This window comes from Phlebotomus argentipes, unplaced genomic scaffold (assembly GCF_947086385.1).
Source record: "Phlebotomus argentipes unplaced genomic scaffold, Phlebotomus argentipes genome assembly contig_15, whole genome shotgun sequence".
NCBI lineage: Eukaryota > Metazoa > Arthropoda > Insecta > Diptera > Psychodidae > Phlebotomus > Phlebotomus argentipes.
Genome location: NW_026776181.1, coordinates 14,124,994 through 14,140,558, shown reverse-complemented (window position 1 = coordinate 14,140,558; position 15,565 = coordinate 14,124,994). Strand labels below are relative to the sequence as shown.

Sequence of the window (15,565 nt, the reverse complement as noted above, 5' to 3'; positions counted from 1 at the left end):
AATATAGTTGGAAAGAGCAAATGAGGCACGAGTGAATGCAAAAGAGTGCGCACATAGTGGAGTTTTTCCATAACATCCAACATACACAAAGGTTTCCAAAGTCAGAGCATCACTTTCTCAGCTTTACAATATAAGCGCAGGGAAAACTGTGGCAAAAGAGAAGCCATGTAGTGAGAGAAATATTGAATGGAAATGACATGAAAGTCACGGTGTTTAATTGAAAATGGTGCGGAAGTAATTTCAATCCTGCGACAGTAACACTGCTTCTCCATTACTCTCAACACAACTCCCCCAATATTTGTATATATGAGACTCCTCGTCATAACCCCCAAGTCACTTTCATCGCTCTACAACAGGGGAACTCGAGAGCCAAACAATTTCAGCAGTTTATTTCGCTGCCGCAAGAAAATAACAGTCTCTCTCTCTCTCTCCGTCTCTCCACACTCTCCATACCTACAAAAATATTATATGTACGTGAATGCATTGAAAAGTGCAGTGGATGTTTGGCGTTTTTGTGTTGCTTACAACGTGAAAGAAGTGAAACCCGTAGTTATTTGTGAGGTTTCACAACACACTCCATCGCGTATCTTTTCCTCACCATCTACCCATGGAGACACACACCGAGGCAGCATTGAGAACCCCAATACAATCGATCGAGTACCGACATCTTTGCAGCTCACCCATCTATTATACTGCTCAATAGATGACTTTGATATTCATTGAGATGTTATATTTTATATAACTTGTAAGAATTATAATTAAAAATCACGATGACGCGATATTCATCTACAATCAGCCAGATTGCAGCGAAAATGTCCACACACAGAAAAATTACAACATCCCATGGGAGATTCTCTTTGAAAACAAACACTCTCCTGTCAACATCAGCTGAATTCTCATTTCCGCCCATTTCCAATTTCCACCTCCTTCCACGGTGTCAAACGTTTGTAATTAATCGTCCTATGGACGTGAGTGTATGTATATCAGAGACTTGACTGACATTTTATCCATCTTTAAATGAAAATCGATGGTATGCACATAAATTAGCAGATGCAATGAGACTCTTGACCAAGTCTTGTGCAACATCGACCGAGTCATTAGGTAATAATTCCATCGCTCTCTCTCTCTCTCTCTCACTGGGCGATTCGCCCATCCGCGGGCAGAGTAGGTCAGAGGAAGTTCTTACCAATTCCCCGGGTCCCTGACGCAAATGCTGCTGGCCATGGTGCATTCCGACCTGCTGATGATGATGATGATAATTTTTGGCAGCCTTGCTCGCCTTTGTGAGGCCGGGCAGAAGGAAGCTCGGCAGGTAGCTGGACTGTGACTGAGGGGTGTCGTACATGGAGGCCGGCCGGGCCTTGCTCTGGCGCCCCCCGTCCGCCATGGGCCCGTGGGCCGTGGGGATGTGCTGGAAGGATGGCGAGTGGGCCAGCGTGTGTGATGATGGCCCATCAAAGTGCTGCCACCGCATATTACTGCTGGCATGAGCCGGATGGGGCAGCGAGTATGACGATCGCTGACCAGGCACGTTCCAGCGATTAACTCCGGGCCCAGCTGCCGGCGCTCCAGATGCTGGGTACTGCTGATAGGTGCCCAGGGGCGCCTGAATAGCCGTCGCACTAATGTCTCGCCACATGTTTAATCACTCTCAAATCCCGTCATTCTAAGTACACTCCACTGATTTTCAACACGTGGCTCTCCTGACTTTGACTAATTGCTCCCTGACAGCTGCCACCCCGTGGCGCTCTGTGAAATGCACACAACACTGTCGATCCCGGACCTGTGCACAAGGAGAGCTCACCCTCAGTCCCAGTGTTGCCCTGCAGTATTTGCTGCAGTAAACAACACAATAACACCAACACTGAATCTCTTTCTCTCTCTCCCACCCAAAATACTACACTCTGGCCTGGTCCCAATGAATGGATCTGGTGTCGTGTCAGAAAACCATTAACATTCATTCATACACAACTTGATGGTTTTTTTTGCTCCTCTTCTTCTTCTTCTTCTTCTTGCCTCCCAAATAAGTAGAATGAGAAGATATTCACTGAAGAAGATGAAACGCTACATACACCATGGACTCCAACATGAGCAGCCCAGTGAAAAAATGTTAAGGGAAGGTGGTCAATCTTCACGGTGATATTTCAAAGTTTTCACCCACATTTAGCATTCACTCACAAATTCATATCCCACTTGATTTGCATAAACGCTCCGTGGCAAATAAGGAATTCCTCACTATATCCAGAATAAAGCTCACTGTGTAGGTGACTCTTTTTTCAGCAATTATAGTATGGCAAAAGAGTATTTCTTTTTTTTATCTTATTCGCGCCTCCATATACCACTATTGTCTCTCACTCAGAACACCCAACTAAACAACCGAGAAGCCAACAACTGATCCGGAATGAAACAAGCTCCGGCCACAACTGAGGTGAGGCCAGTTCAGAAACTTCACTCTGAGTCACACAGCGCGAATGACAACCATATAGCATACACTCTTGGAGACGAGCATACGCTTGAAAGTGTGTGTTTTATTTTACAGTTCTTGCCTTTCATGATCAGTCAATGTCTCGAAAACTCCTTTCGTCGTAAAGCAATGAAGGCAGGTAAAATGCAAAATGCACCTGAGATACTCTCTCAGCAGCACCACTGACAAATAAGACATTTAGTCAAACGATCGTTATTTTATGTATCTAAATCGACAAACATCCAGTGAAACTTCCCCCCATAAAACAGCCAATTTAAAATGGAAATTTTCGCCAGACACTGTACTGTTAAAAAATACATCCAATACTCACACACTGTCAGAGATTCAACTCACATCTCTACACAATTTCACAAAATTAAGGTGCGTAAATAACTAAGCCCCTCCAATGTTTCTTTTTGTCGTCTGTACAAAAAGCCAAAGGTAAAAATGCGTGTCTCAACTTTTTTTCTCCACATAATTCTTTGCCATATTTTTTTAGCGTTAGCGAATCTCTTCGGCCCAAAACTCTGGCTCATGGATGAGAAAAGAATTATATATTTGACCAAAGAGAAAATTTCCAAAGCACCGATTGGAAAAAATAGTGATATAATTTCACAAGAAAGGAATTTATGAAGTGTCATTGATATTTTTTCATGTCGTTTTAATTCTCAGATAAAATTCCTCTGAGAGTCTTATCAGAAATTAAGCACATTCACAAGTGGGACATTGTTACCTGACCGTAATGCTTCTACTCTCCACAGAAGAGAGGAGAGCAAAAAAAAAAATACAATTGTGCCTCTTGAGGAGGGTAAATAAAAGGTGCTCTGAGAGATATCAGGGCATATCTGAGGAATTTCATTTTGATTTTTTTCATACCTGAGCACGACTCAGTCATTTTCACTATTTACTCAGCAAAATTATTAATTTTCTTAAGAGGATATGAAGTGCTAGTGAAACACCAACGATGGTGGAGAAATAGCGAAGAAGTCCTCAGTGGAATGCAAAATGTTTCACACTTCTCTCATTCTCGCACTTTTCATAATATGTTTGTACATAATGTTGAATCACAATAAACTTTATTTACGTCACGAAAAGGCGTGACATGATTACTAATTGTTATTAGTATAACAAAATAAAACAGAATTAGCTATTTAAATACGCACTTTCGAACAACTGCACAATTCCCATCAATTTTATGTGGAATATTCTATTTGAAAATTATTATTTCATAATTGCATGGAAAGTGCGCACATTTTCCCCACCTCTAATTTCAACCAAATTATTATACTACCTTTTGTGATCATTCTCACAATTCTATGATCATTTCGTGAAATCGCAAACTTTCGCTCTATTACAATTTAACCTCCACTATAATGCTCAACCATTGAGGAATCGAGTGATTTGCATGCAAAACATTGCTATTATTGCTGTGCCAAATTCATATGCATGCACACACCTTTTTCACCTTTAGCAGAACAGGAAAAATATCCGCGTTTTTATTTTAATATCGCAGTGATTATATGTCTCTTTCTCTTGCGCTCATTCTTTTCCTATATTCTATCATGTACAGTGCAAATAGGATTTTTTTCTTCTTCAATTTTTACACTCGGTAAAGCAACTATTTCTATATAGAGGTGGAATCTAGAAGTACTGGTGAGTAGTTCCATCAAGAAAATACATCATGCATACATTTCTCTTCATGTGTAAGTGGAATTTCTCAAGTTTTTCCCCCTAATTACACCATTTACCTTGATATAATTAGAAACAAAAAAAAGTTACACACATAAACACATCAATAACACTGGAATTTTACCCACGCAAGCACTTCATTATAAGATTATTCTCTTTCACTTCTCTTTTTTTTTATTATAACAATTATACAGTTTTTTGGAGAATGTAGATCTAAGTTGAACAATGACAAAATTCTGCAAAATGTATTCTCTTGTTGCGAAATCATAATTACTAATGGTGAATTCAATTTACAGGAATGCTCAAGAGCCCAGGCAAAATTAGCTGATATCATCGCAAACTCAGCAAGTCAAGTTGTTTGGTCCTTGACAAGTGTCCCATTCATGTAAAAGATCATCTTACAGAAAATATTCATGGTTTAAATATTTACATTCCGCCATTCACTGTGCGTAAAATTCAACAAAAGACAAGACTTCAAGTGGAATGTTTTTCAATGCTTGTTTCTTTCTCTTTGCGCCTACGCTTTTTTTTCTTCTTCTTCATAAACCTTTTGCTGCACTGAAAGGAAGATCGGGTGGTTATCAAAAGTAAATGACTTCTGAAACAACATTATACCACACATAATATGGATCTTAAAAACATCGTCACAATTGTTCCTCAGCTGCTTCTATAAATATTTACTCAATATGTTTTCATACCAAGCACAGCTCATTTTTAAATAATTTCACACGAATTTATCGAAGAGACGTGGATGAGAGTGAAGCATAAGATGAAAATTTCAAAAAAATATTGAGATACGCGCGACTGAAGTGCAGGTGTTGAGCAATTAAAATAATTTTACGCTTTTTGCCATTGACGTATATTATTATTTTGACGAGATATTGCTGAATGAAACAATTTAAAACGTCATGAAATTTAAATAAAGTGTTCAAATAAATGTAATATGAATTTAAAACAATATATGGTCGACGATTGAATTTTGTGGAAAGTTTTGCACACAGAATGTTAATCTGTTTATCGCTATTGGCAAAACATATTTACGTATCACCAGATTAGACGAAGTGATGGAAGAGAGAGAAAGATTGAAATTTGATTTAATTCCCATCACGTCACAGACAGACGACCACTCAATAAATCCCTAATGTAGCACAACACTCAGTTAGATTTTCCTATTCGATTTTTGATTTTTCCGCTCGCCCATGGCAGCAAATACAGGATGTTCCCTCTGCAGAGGAATATTTTCCAATATCACGCTCTTCCGCTCAATCGTCTCCTGACTCGTTTCACCATTTCTTACCATGGAAACCACGTCAAAGTCAGAATACATTTTTACCATTAATAAAACATTTCCAACTCTCAGCTACACACAATCGATTTTGGCCTATGAAATTTACATAAAATACAATTTCACTCATTGTCTTCACGCTTATAGAATGGATGAATTTTCTCCTTCTTTTAGGCCATTTAGAGAAGATAATAATGGCCAAATAAATTACTCTACACTTTGATAGACATTCAAGCCAACTTCTTGTAAGCTCCAACAATGCAAAAATTTCTCTGCTTCACTTCCCTCTCATCCACACACTGTTCTGCGCAAAATTCATCATCGTTCTTTTCTTTTCATCAACACACAGTCATCATCATCATCATCGGCAATCCATGAACCGAAACATATCCAAAGGCCTTTTTCTCTATCATGGCGCGTATGTGGCATCGAAGAGGTGCAATTAATTACAGATCTGGATTTCAGCTTCATACCAGAAGAGAGGCTCATTCATACAATCATTCCTTCAGACGCCGCGCACTACCGACAATAGCCAGTGATCATGCTCTGTCTGCTGGTGCAATTCGTTCTTCCCTTTCGGAGCATACACTTCTTACATGGTCATTCTAGTTCATCTTGCGCACTTGACTGAGCACACACTGCATGGTTTTCCATGTGAATAAATTGGCATTAGGCACTTGGCGAAAAAAGGGACTCTCCGCCACATGATTTTTCATCTCATTATTGCAGATAATTGCAGAGCATGTGTGAAAAGAAATGCTCAGCGTACCTTTCTTTCACATGTTCAGAAAAATTTATGCACACGTACACAAGAAAATGATTAACCTCCAGCACTATGTATTCCATCAAGAAATGAACACAATAGACAAATGATAGATGCTATATGTAGTGCTGGAGTAAACTTTCTCGGTCATCTATCATGACTTTTTCCACATTTGTAGAAACTCTCTTTAATTGACATTTTCACTTTCGCCTCTTATACGACTAATAGAATTTTATATCATTTTCTTTCCCCCCCCCCCTCTCTCTCTCTCCCTCTGTTGACCCCTTATAAAATAAAATGTCTACAAAGAATTTTTATTTCACTGTCGGCACACAGAGTTCAGAAAGGTTACACAATGTGAAAATGAAATTGAAATTGTAATGATGATTCACAACACCGTTGAGATAAATTATATTGGGTAAGATGGAAAATTTCATGTGAAAATCTTCAGCCACTCTCTCAAAATTAGAGGTGATAGGACGGTGAAATCGTCAAAATCTAATTTCGTGAAAATTCAGGTCAATTGCAGATTTGCGAAGAGGAATTTCTCGTCAAAATTTTCATCTCATCTCAGCAGATTCACCAAATTTTGCATACATTGCTCATTCTTCCACCACGAAGACATGCCAAACACATTGAATATACAACGCTGAGGGAAATTCACTTTTCCCATTCACACCTGAATGACAAATGAAATTTAAATTAATTCAAATCGTCGCAAGGGGCAAATTTTCTGAACTCTCTCAATAGTCACATTTCCGCCAAAAGAACAATAATAAAGATATGGTACAACCACTCCTTCTTCCACACAGCTTGATATTTTTCTGACTTCAAAACTAAACTAAACTCTGCAATATTCATTGTTCTATTTACCCACCCAAGATAAAATCCACCCATCACTCCATCAAGAAAACTCTAGTGCACACATAAAGACAATGAATTCCGCTGAATAATATAAAATAAATCATCCAATTTGCATTTATGTGAGTTTGTCATCGTTCACATAGACACACCACCAGTATATTTTCACTTTGAAAGAACTTATGATGCACATTAACCAACTTTTCTTCTCTCATCTCACGCCCATATCTCTCTCTGTCTTCTACTTTTTCAGTGTTGAGAACAAGTCAGAGCATCACAATTTCACGACAAATTTCATATGAATTACCACGACAAGATTATGTCATTCCTCACACACACAATTTTCAAAGAAAAATTCCACTGTTGAAGAGGAAAATGTCAATTCTATCGAACTTTTTCTAATACAATCTGGTATGAAACAGTTTCGCAAGTAACCGCGATGTGGATAGCGAAAAGAGCAACTGACTGTACTTGATGGTTTCTTGATGAATGCAAGTGCCTTTCCACAAGAAGGCATCACCATTCACCACACACTCACAGCCATCTCTTTCATGCTGGTATTTGAGATTTCCTAGCAATATTATTTCACTTCAGCGTTTTCGCGAGAACTCAACTATATAATATACGGGCAAAGATATGTACAAGGAATCCGCTACTTTCCCACAATCATCATTTTCATCTGCAAATACACATCTTTCACGTAAATACATGTGAATACACATAAGTTATATATGTATGCTATGAAAAAAATTGTAAATTCATCCATGGATCCATTTACAAAATTATATTTGAATCATCCCAAAGAGCTCTTTCCTCGGTAATTCAACATAGAGCAGCATAAAATACGACGGGGATTGAAATAAAGATCTTAGACAGTCGACTAAATTCCTACCACGAAGGATTATGATGAGGATGATGTGCCAAAGAATGTACCTTAATTTTTATCTTCCGCAATTCCACTCCAGAGAACAGAGAATAAGAAAAAAATCATACTGAAGAAATCTCCCTGAATGTTTCTTGCACCGTGCAAAAATACGTCTCATCGCTCTAGCGTGAAAAAAATACTATAGCTAACCATATTATTACTAACACCAGAAGAAGAAGTGAACTATTGTATGTATATTGCCAAGAAGATTGTAGTGGAAATTTTTCTCAAACTCACACATTATAGCCATTTTGTTGAATTTATCAATTTTTTTTCAGCTTTATGGATGTTAACTAACTTTTCTACATACCATCACGATAATCAGAACAATAGTATAATTTGCTGCCTGTTGTGATATTTACCTGGAAAAGAGAGAAAAAGAGAAGATTAGAAGAACAGTTTTCCGCATTTTCAACCCTTATTATTCACTATGGGGATCGTTGTTGTCTATTTTGCATTGATAAGCAACTATTTGGAATGTTTTATCGATATTTTCGGCTTCGAGTGAGCCGCATTCATGGCATGCCAATACAGTTGCCTTTTCAATCTATTTCTCTTTCAGAATTCCATTGAAATTTAAATAGTTTTCAAGAACAAGGATGCACACAGAGAGCAAAAACCATACGCTCGATAAGATGAAAATTCATTATTTATGGTACACAACTCGTTCAAACGTATAAATCTGCGATGCTGACTGGAACGGATTCACATCATTATTGAACCATGAAATGTAAATAATTTTTAAATTATTCTATTGTCAAAAATCAGTCTGTTTTTGCTAAAATATATCGATCTATCGCGGAAACATTTTTTATATATATATAAAAACAGGAATAAGAAGTAATTATGTGATATAATTTATGTATAGAAGAGAAATCCATTTTTCTTCACATTCGCGTAGAAAATGGAATTTTGTATAGAATATAAAATCTACATTTCAAAGGTTTCACAGTCACTTTTCTTCTCGACTTCTCGCCTTTCCATTATTATAGTAACATTGTGTTGAAGGCAAATTTCATTTTCCAATACAATATTTTGCTTTGATCCCTCTTCTCTGTTTCTACACCAATGAAGATATTCATTCCCCCCCATTTCACCCAAAACATCCTCGCCCTTGCAACTTTGTATTTATTTGAATGGCTTCTAGTTGGAATGACAGAACATATATTTTCCGGCAGAATATATGACTTCAATGGTCGTGAATTACAGTGGAAACGTGAAGTTAGATTATACGTTGAATATCTGGAAGTCAGACAAATAGAAGCTCTAAATTCTCAACTTGAGCAATGTAATTTCGGACGAAATAGTGATAATGTACTAAATATTGATTTTATACCTCCATTTATTCAATATTTCGCCTTCATCGCGTCTTCTCACTTTGTATTTTAGCGTCTCAGCCGACGGAATTTAGTAGCTTCAATTCTCATATGCCTCAGCATTAATGTTCAACAAAATACTCTGTGTGACAGATTGAACTACTATATCCAACTAGCCAAGAAAACTTAATGGAACTTTGGATGATTTCTTGCGGAACTCCACCAAGTCCAGTCCCATGGCACTGCCATAATTTTCCCTCTGGTAGCAAATTTTTGGCAAAGCTCCCTTACAACAGTTGCACAGTGAGTGGAGGAAAAAAGAAACAACATATGTACATATGTTTCCATTTCTCATAAACCATCCTCACCCAATACATTCCCCGCAGTTCTCAGCGTGGGAAAAGCAACATCATCCATTCATGTCAACGTCCACGAAATGTTTCAGCCCAAAAATAACAAAACATTAGCACTGATATTCCGTGTTTCCAACTTTTAATTGATGAACTTTTCTCTACACGGACATTTTCAACAGCTCAAATAACTTGAGATATATATTCTAAATTACACACCAAGCGTCTCTCCTTTCTCCCCGTCGCACACTTTTCACACAAACATTCTTCCCTCACCATTCATCTTGCAACTTTTTGTATACCATTTCCATAATTCCCACATTGCTGAATTATAATTTATCTGGCAATAAATGGCGCAAATTATACTCTGTCAAGTATAACTACAAATTCAATTTGCAAGCAACAATTATGGAAAATTGTATGTCAACTTTGGTATTTTTGTTTTATACTCCTGTGCCAATTTAAATATAATAATCAGTGAGACAGGTGCATTTGTGAAAAATATTTTACTCCCGCTTTCTCTCCATTCGCGAAAGCACCCTTAATCTCCCTTCGATTTTATACCTTTCGCACACGGGGGAAATTTAACGAGAAAAGCACAAAGATGAGGAGAAAAAAATGAAACTTTTTATGAATAACAGCGTATCGGGAATCTCTCTCGCAGCACGTGAACGGCAAGTAAATTAGAATCTCATAAATTCAATAAAATACGTCTCGGTTCTACAATCTCACCATCGACCAGACAGAATTTCGATCGTATCAGAGCTTTCTACGAAGAGCATTTAATTTTATTCAATGTGTTAGTAGAAGATTAGAGACTTTTTGCGTACTAGAGAATGGCTAAACTTTTTCTCATCGACTAGACACTCAAATTAAATAGTGATAAACTGATAATAATGTCATGAGCAGAAGAAGAAGTTTCTATGCAGCATCAATCACAATCTAAATACAGTGGAATATTATGTATTAGACATAAGACTTCAAGTGCTTAATTGAAATAATATTCTTTATGTAAATTCATAAAATCCAGAAAGCATTTTTTTCTTCTTCATCATCTTCTTCCTCAACTTGCTTCAACTTTATGCCCTACTCACGACATGCCGTGAGCCATAATTTCATTCCCATTAACATTATCATTAAAATACTCTCACCGCCCTCTTTCTCGCTGTGCGAATTTAATCCATTTAGGACACAATGCGAATTCATACTATTATACTACATGCTGGCGGAAGAATAGGAGAAAAGTTACTTTACAAATTATCCATCAAAGACATACAAATCTCATCACAATTTCCTCAACTCCAAAATGTATGAATCCCGGGAACAATAACCATTGCTTTTGCTGCTTCAATTGTGAGATTAACTATGGGGAGGAGAGAGAGTCTTGGGTGCCAAATAACTTATCATTTCTTAGAGTAGACAACACACTGAAAGAGAGATGTTCTTAAGTAAACTTCCTCAACAATTTCTCTCTCTCTCTCTATTCTATCGCCGCATACGAAAACATGCCCAAAAGTGCCTTGCCTCATCAATTTAGCTCCACAGCAGGATTTCAAAGACAAATGATAATTGATGGAAGTAATTGAATTAATACAATATGAACTTGCTCAAAATGTGGATTTCACCAAATCTGTCGGTCCGTGAACAATTGGTTGATCGTTTTGGTTGGAGTGAAAGATAAATAGGGAGATTCTATGTGCAGTCAAGATAGCTCATCATACTACTATTATCTCTTGTCTTGAGAAGAAGAGTCTTGCAAGAATATCAACTCGTTATCTCTCACACTTCATCTCACTTTGCGGAACTTTCATCTCCGGCCGAAGAGTCAAAGCCAAAATAGGCTCCCTTCATTAACTTTTCCTATAAATTGTCAAAATATTCAACACAGTGCCGAGAACATTCACTGGGTGGGGAGTCAAATTGCCACACTTATCTGTCGTAGAGGAAATTTCCGGAAATATTTTGGGGAAGCAGGAAGAGAGAGAGTGAGAGGGTGAAAAAATCAGATGTGGAGAAAGGATCTCTGGAAGCTCTTTATCCCCAAAAATGGATATAAATAAATATCTCTCCACATAACATTGTTATTTTCTATCTCTGTGCAAATGGAATGAATAGTCGGAGGAGAGGAAATAATTTTGGGACAAGCTGCTCAGCCATTTTCAGCCTTTCTTCACCCCTCACTTCAGCCCTGTCTTCCGGGATGACACGAAAGAGCGCAAATAGACGTGTTCTGAAGGTGAGGATTGCTTTCACCAATAAATCCTTATGGGAGAAGAATTTAATTTTTACTCAGTCACGTCTCCCAATAAATTCATCAGTGACAATGAGCGAGGAGGGCGAAAAACTCACCATAGACTTGATGCTATCGACCGTCTGGCCAGCAGGTGCCTGTGTGACGCTGCCTATGGGATCCTTTATCACATTCCCACCACTATTATTGTTGGGGCTCGACGGGGCTTTCTGGAGAACCATCGCGAAGCCACTCGGCGATGGATTCTCCTCTGCCCCGTGGACCGTTCTCCAACGCCGAAATATTGTCAGACCGATGATGTACTTCACGTAATTAATTTTTAGCCAAATCGTTATCGTCACCCTCATATAACAATCTCCTGTTTTCCCGCCTCAATGTCCCCTTTCTTCTGTGTGTCACTTGATTTTTCCTTTATGCCTCTGCTTATTTGTTGCTCTATAAAGGAAATTGCACAGATGCCAATTATGACAAATAAATTGCACTCAAGTGGAGAAAGTATCACTTTACATGATAAATCCATATAGGAAATTGTTAATTTAACTATCTCTAATGGGACAATTTTGCTTTAAATTCATTCCCACTCCCAACAGTCGACACTTACGCTTCCATTTATTCAGCTGAAAACATATCTAGTACATACAAACATTCATGTCGGAAGAGCCATGTAAGCGCGTTGTTAGAGTGTTGCATAAATGTGTATTTATTCAATTAATTATATGGGACACACTCTTTTTTCACCTGTTCATGTTTCTATATTAAAAATTCACAAAAGGGTCGCGCAGTTCAGGTGGGGTTGTAGGAAAAACTACACAAAAACTTCGCTTACACCCTCCCATGGTGAACCCATTTATCATCCTCATATTTGATATGTTGTCACTTTCCTCACACTTTTCCCTGCTCCACCTTCAATAGTGCATTGCCAACATTGCCAATGAAATTCGATGCACGACTCTATATATATACATTTTTCCTCTATATGCCGAGATAGTCGTCATTTCGGAATTTTTCATCGCATTCATCGTTTAATCAATATGGCTTTTATTCATCACTCATCTTTGACATCGGATCGCTAAGACCAAAGAATGACTAGTGGGATGTTTTTTGTATTAATAAATCTGTCAATGATTGCGATTATTACGGCTTGTTGTCACATGTGGATAATGACACCATATTACAGCTAACGATATCAATTAATAGGCTTTCGCCTATCTGATCGAGCGCGGTGTGTAGTTGGCGTTATAGGTAAAAAAAAAGGCCGCTAGACACGCACAAAAAAAAGCCGATGGGCAAATGATGTCATTTGAATGGACCACTTTTATAGACAATTCATTATCTCATTTCGCGTTTTGGGACTGTTTTTTCCACACGATTCATAACATGCCATAAAAGCGATACTCTCTCCCCACAATCAATTTTACATGTATCATTCGAATTGATGGATGCAAATCCCACCAAATTTAACTTTGTGAATTATTTCGCTCGCGGCTATTCGAGTGCAACACTTTGTCTAGACTCTAGACACCAGAATGGCTTTTGTCCTGCACCACACAGCCAGATTCCGCGATGTGATTCACCCGGGAATACCCAAGCTAACAAAGTTGAGTACACACAGAAGTGATTTTTTTCCCTTCTATCCCCAAACACTGACTCACTAATTCCCACCAAAATGACGCTAAATAATTCAGAGAAATTTTACCAAGAATTTCCTTCCTTTTCACAAAAAAATACACGAGACCAAAGAAAGAGAGTCAATAATAATAGAAGAGCATGAGACTTGAGTTGCCAGGGAGTCGCGTCAATGTGATACAAAAGCACAAGTTCAACTGAATGTGAGCTTTTTCAACTTCACACTGAGAACCCCTAAATGAGCACTATGACGATGTGGAGTCTCAAAATTCGACGTTCAGACTGAAAGCACATTTTCACTGCGCCACAAGACCACACTTTTCCCCACTGATACACGTGAAGAGAGCGAGAGAGGACCACAGAGAGGGATGAAAAAGCTCTCAGAGACACACATTCTAGGGGTTTGTGTGCAACGAAGGGCACTTCCCCAGCTCGTATGATGCGCAGACGGAGATTCTCCGGCGCTCAGTGGCACAGAGTGGGGGATGAAACCACCAGAAAAGGGTTTTCCACTACATATTTTAATAGTTTCAGTGCACGATGCCCTCACTGCTCTTCAACCTCCGACAATGACTCGCACTGTAGTCGCGCTGGATAAAATCATATTCATGGAATCTGAGGTGCGGTTGAATCCGCTATAAACCATGGCAAATCTTTTATTCAGCTGAAAGGAGTGCTAAAGTAGAATTTGCTGAAACTCAGAGAGATTAAAATTAAACATCTCACAATAGACTTGAAAAGTTTGAAGCCCTTTTCATTTCATACGTCACACCTTTTATTCTTGTCCAACCCGCATGGAAATTGTATGTTTTCTTCTACGCATTTGCCACACACGATGCCGAGGAAATGTGGAGGAAATGGGCAAGACAGAGAATAAAAAAAAAACAGAGGAACGCTAGCATTATGGCATGTGACCAGCGGAAGTGTGTTGAGACACTCTTTTTTTTCATTTGCATATCAACTACGAAGCCACATGAGAAATATTGAAATAAATATCCTGACACATTTTCAATTGCTTTCACATCGATTCCATTAATTGATAACGCAAATAATGTAAACAGTCTCTCTCTCCCTCTCTCTCTCTGGCTCCACTTCCCGCCGGGACCCAACAATATTTGCAATTTCATCATCATTTATTATAATTATTGCCTCCCCTTCGCGCACACCCTTCGCTAAGTGGGGCACAAATAAAACATTAAAATGCCTCCAATGTTGGCGTGATTTAAATTCAATTCGAATACTCAATATAATTTATTCAATTATTAAATGGCCATATTTCTTCTACACTGTTGAATGGGTAATCGCGAGAGCCTAAATGCCAAATCATACACCCTCGCGCCAGGTAAGTTCGACGCAATATAATTCGCGACGCTGTGCGCCCAAGCAATATTGAGAGGGTGGAGCCATTAAGAAGCTTAAAATTGTTGTACGAGAAAAAGCTCATTAGAATGTAATTACCCAAATTAATTCGCCCAGTGTTGACTCTAGCATAACTTTCGCAAATACTTCAAGAAACACTGTGTGAAAGGCTATCAAGGACGAAAAATTCTACTCACATTGGCTTTCTTTTTCCACTCCTTATGATTTCTCTTTTCATTCTCTACGTCGCTTTCTTCCTCCTCACATTACAAATTCAATTTGGCCGTATAAAGTACGTATCTAAATAATAAATTGACTTTTTGATTGTGTTCAGCATTTTGCCGAATTTCCACGCTAAATTTCCACCGTTTGTGTGGTGTGAAGATGCCAAGAAGAAGAATAGGCTCTTTCGCGCGCTCCTCGAGAAATCTCTTTTTTCCTTGACTTTTGGCACGTACATCGGCCACCCTTTTGACTATTGAAGCACTTTTTCTCCAGTCTCATTACCCACAAGCCCTCTCATGTCTCCCTTTTTTTGCGCTTTTCTCCTTTGCGATATACGCGTTATTGGGGGAAAAGGAAGAGGAGAAAAAAAAACGAGGCTGCCATCAGAATCTACTATCTTCTCTCCATTCACCACATTTCTCACTTTCACGTTTTTCTGTCTTAACTTTTT

At 38.3% G+C, this 15,565-nt stretch overlaps 1 protein-coding gene across 4 annotated transcripts in view; it reads right to left on the bottom strand.

Annotated features, from left to right (window-relative positions):
- The window catches only part of LOC132263247 (serine/threonine-protein kinase 26), a 50,134-nt gene that overhangs the window by 16,797 nt on the left and 17,772 nt on the right, over nucleotides 1-15,565 (bottom strand). The window contains exons 1-2 of one of the 4 annotated variants that reach the window (XM_059762917.1): nucleotides 13,601-13,723; nucleotides 12,003-12,339 (exon numbers count right to left, since the gene is read on the bottom strand). The exons of 2 other annotated variants lie outside the window; for them this stretch is intronic. In XM_059762917.1, coding sequence (XP_059618900.1) covers nucleotides 12,003-12,251 — 249 coding nt within the window. In that variant the 5' untranslated portion in view covers nucleotides 12,252-12,339; nucleotides 13,601-13,723. Of the gene's footprint in view, nucleotides 1-1,186; nucleotides 2,222-12,002; nucleotides 12,340-13,600; nucleotides 13,724-15,565 lie in introns of those variants that run through there. One more of the 4 variants, XM_059762916.1, reaches the window with a different exon arrangement.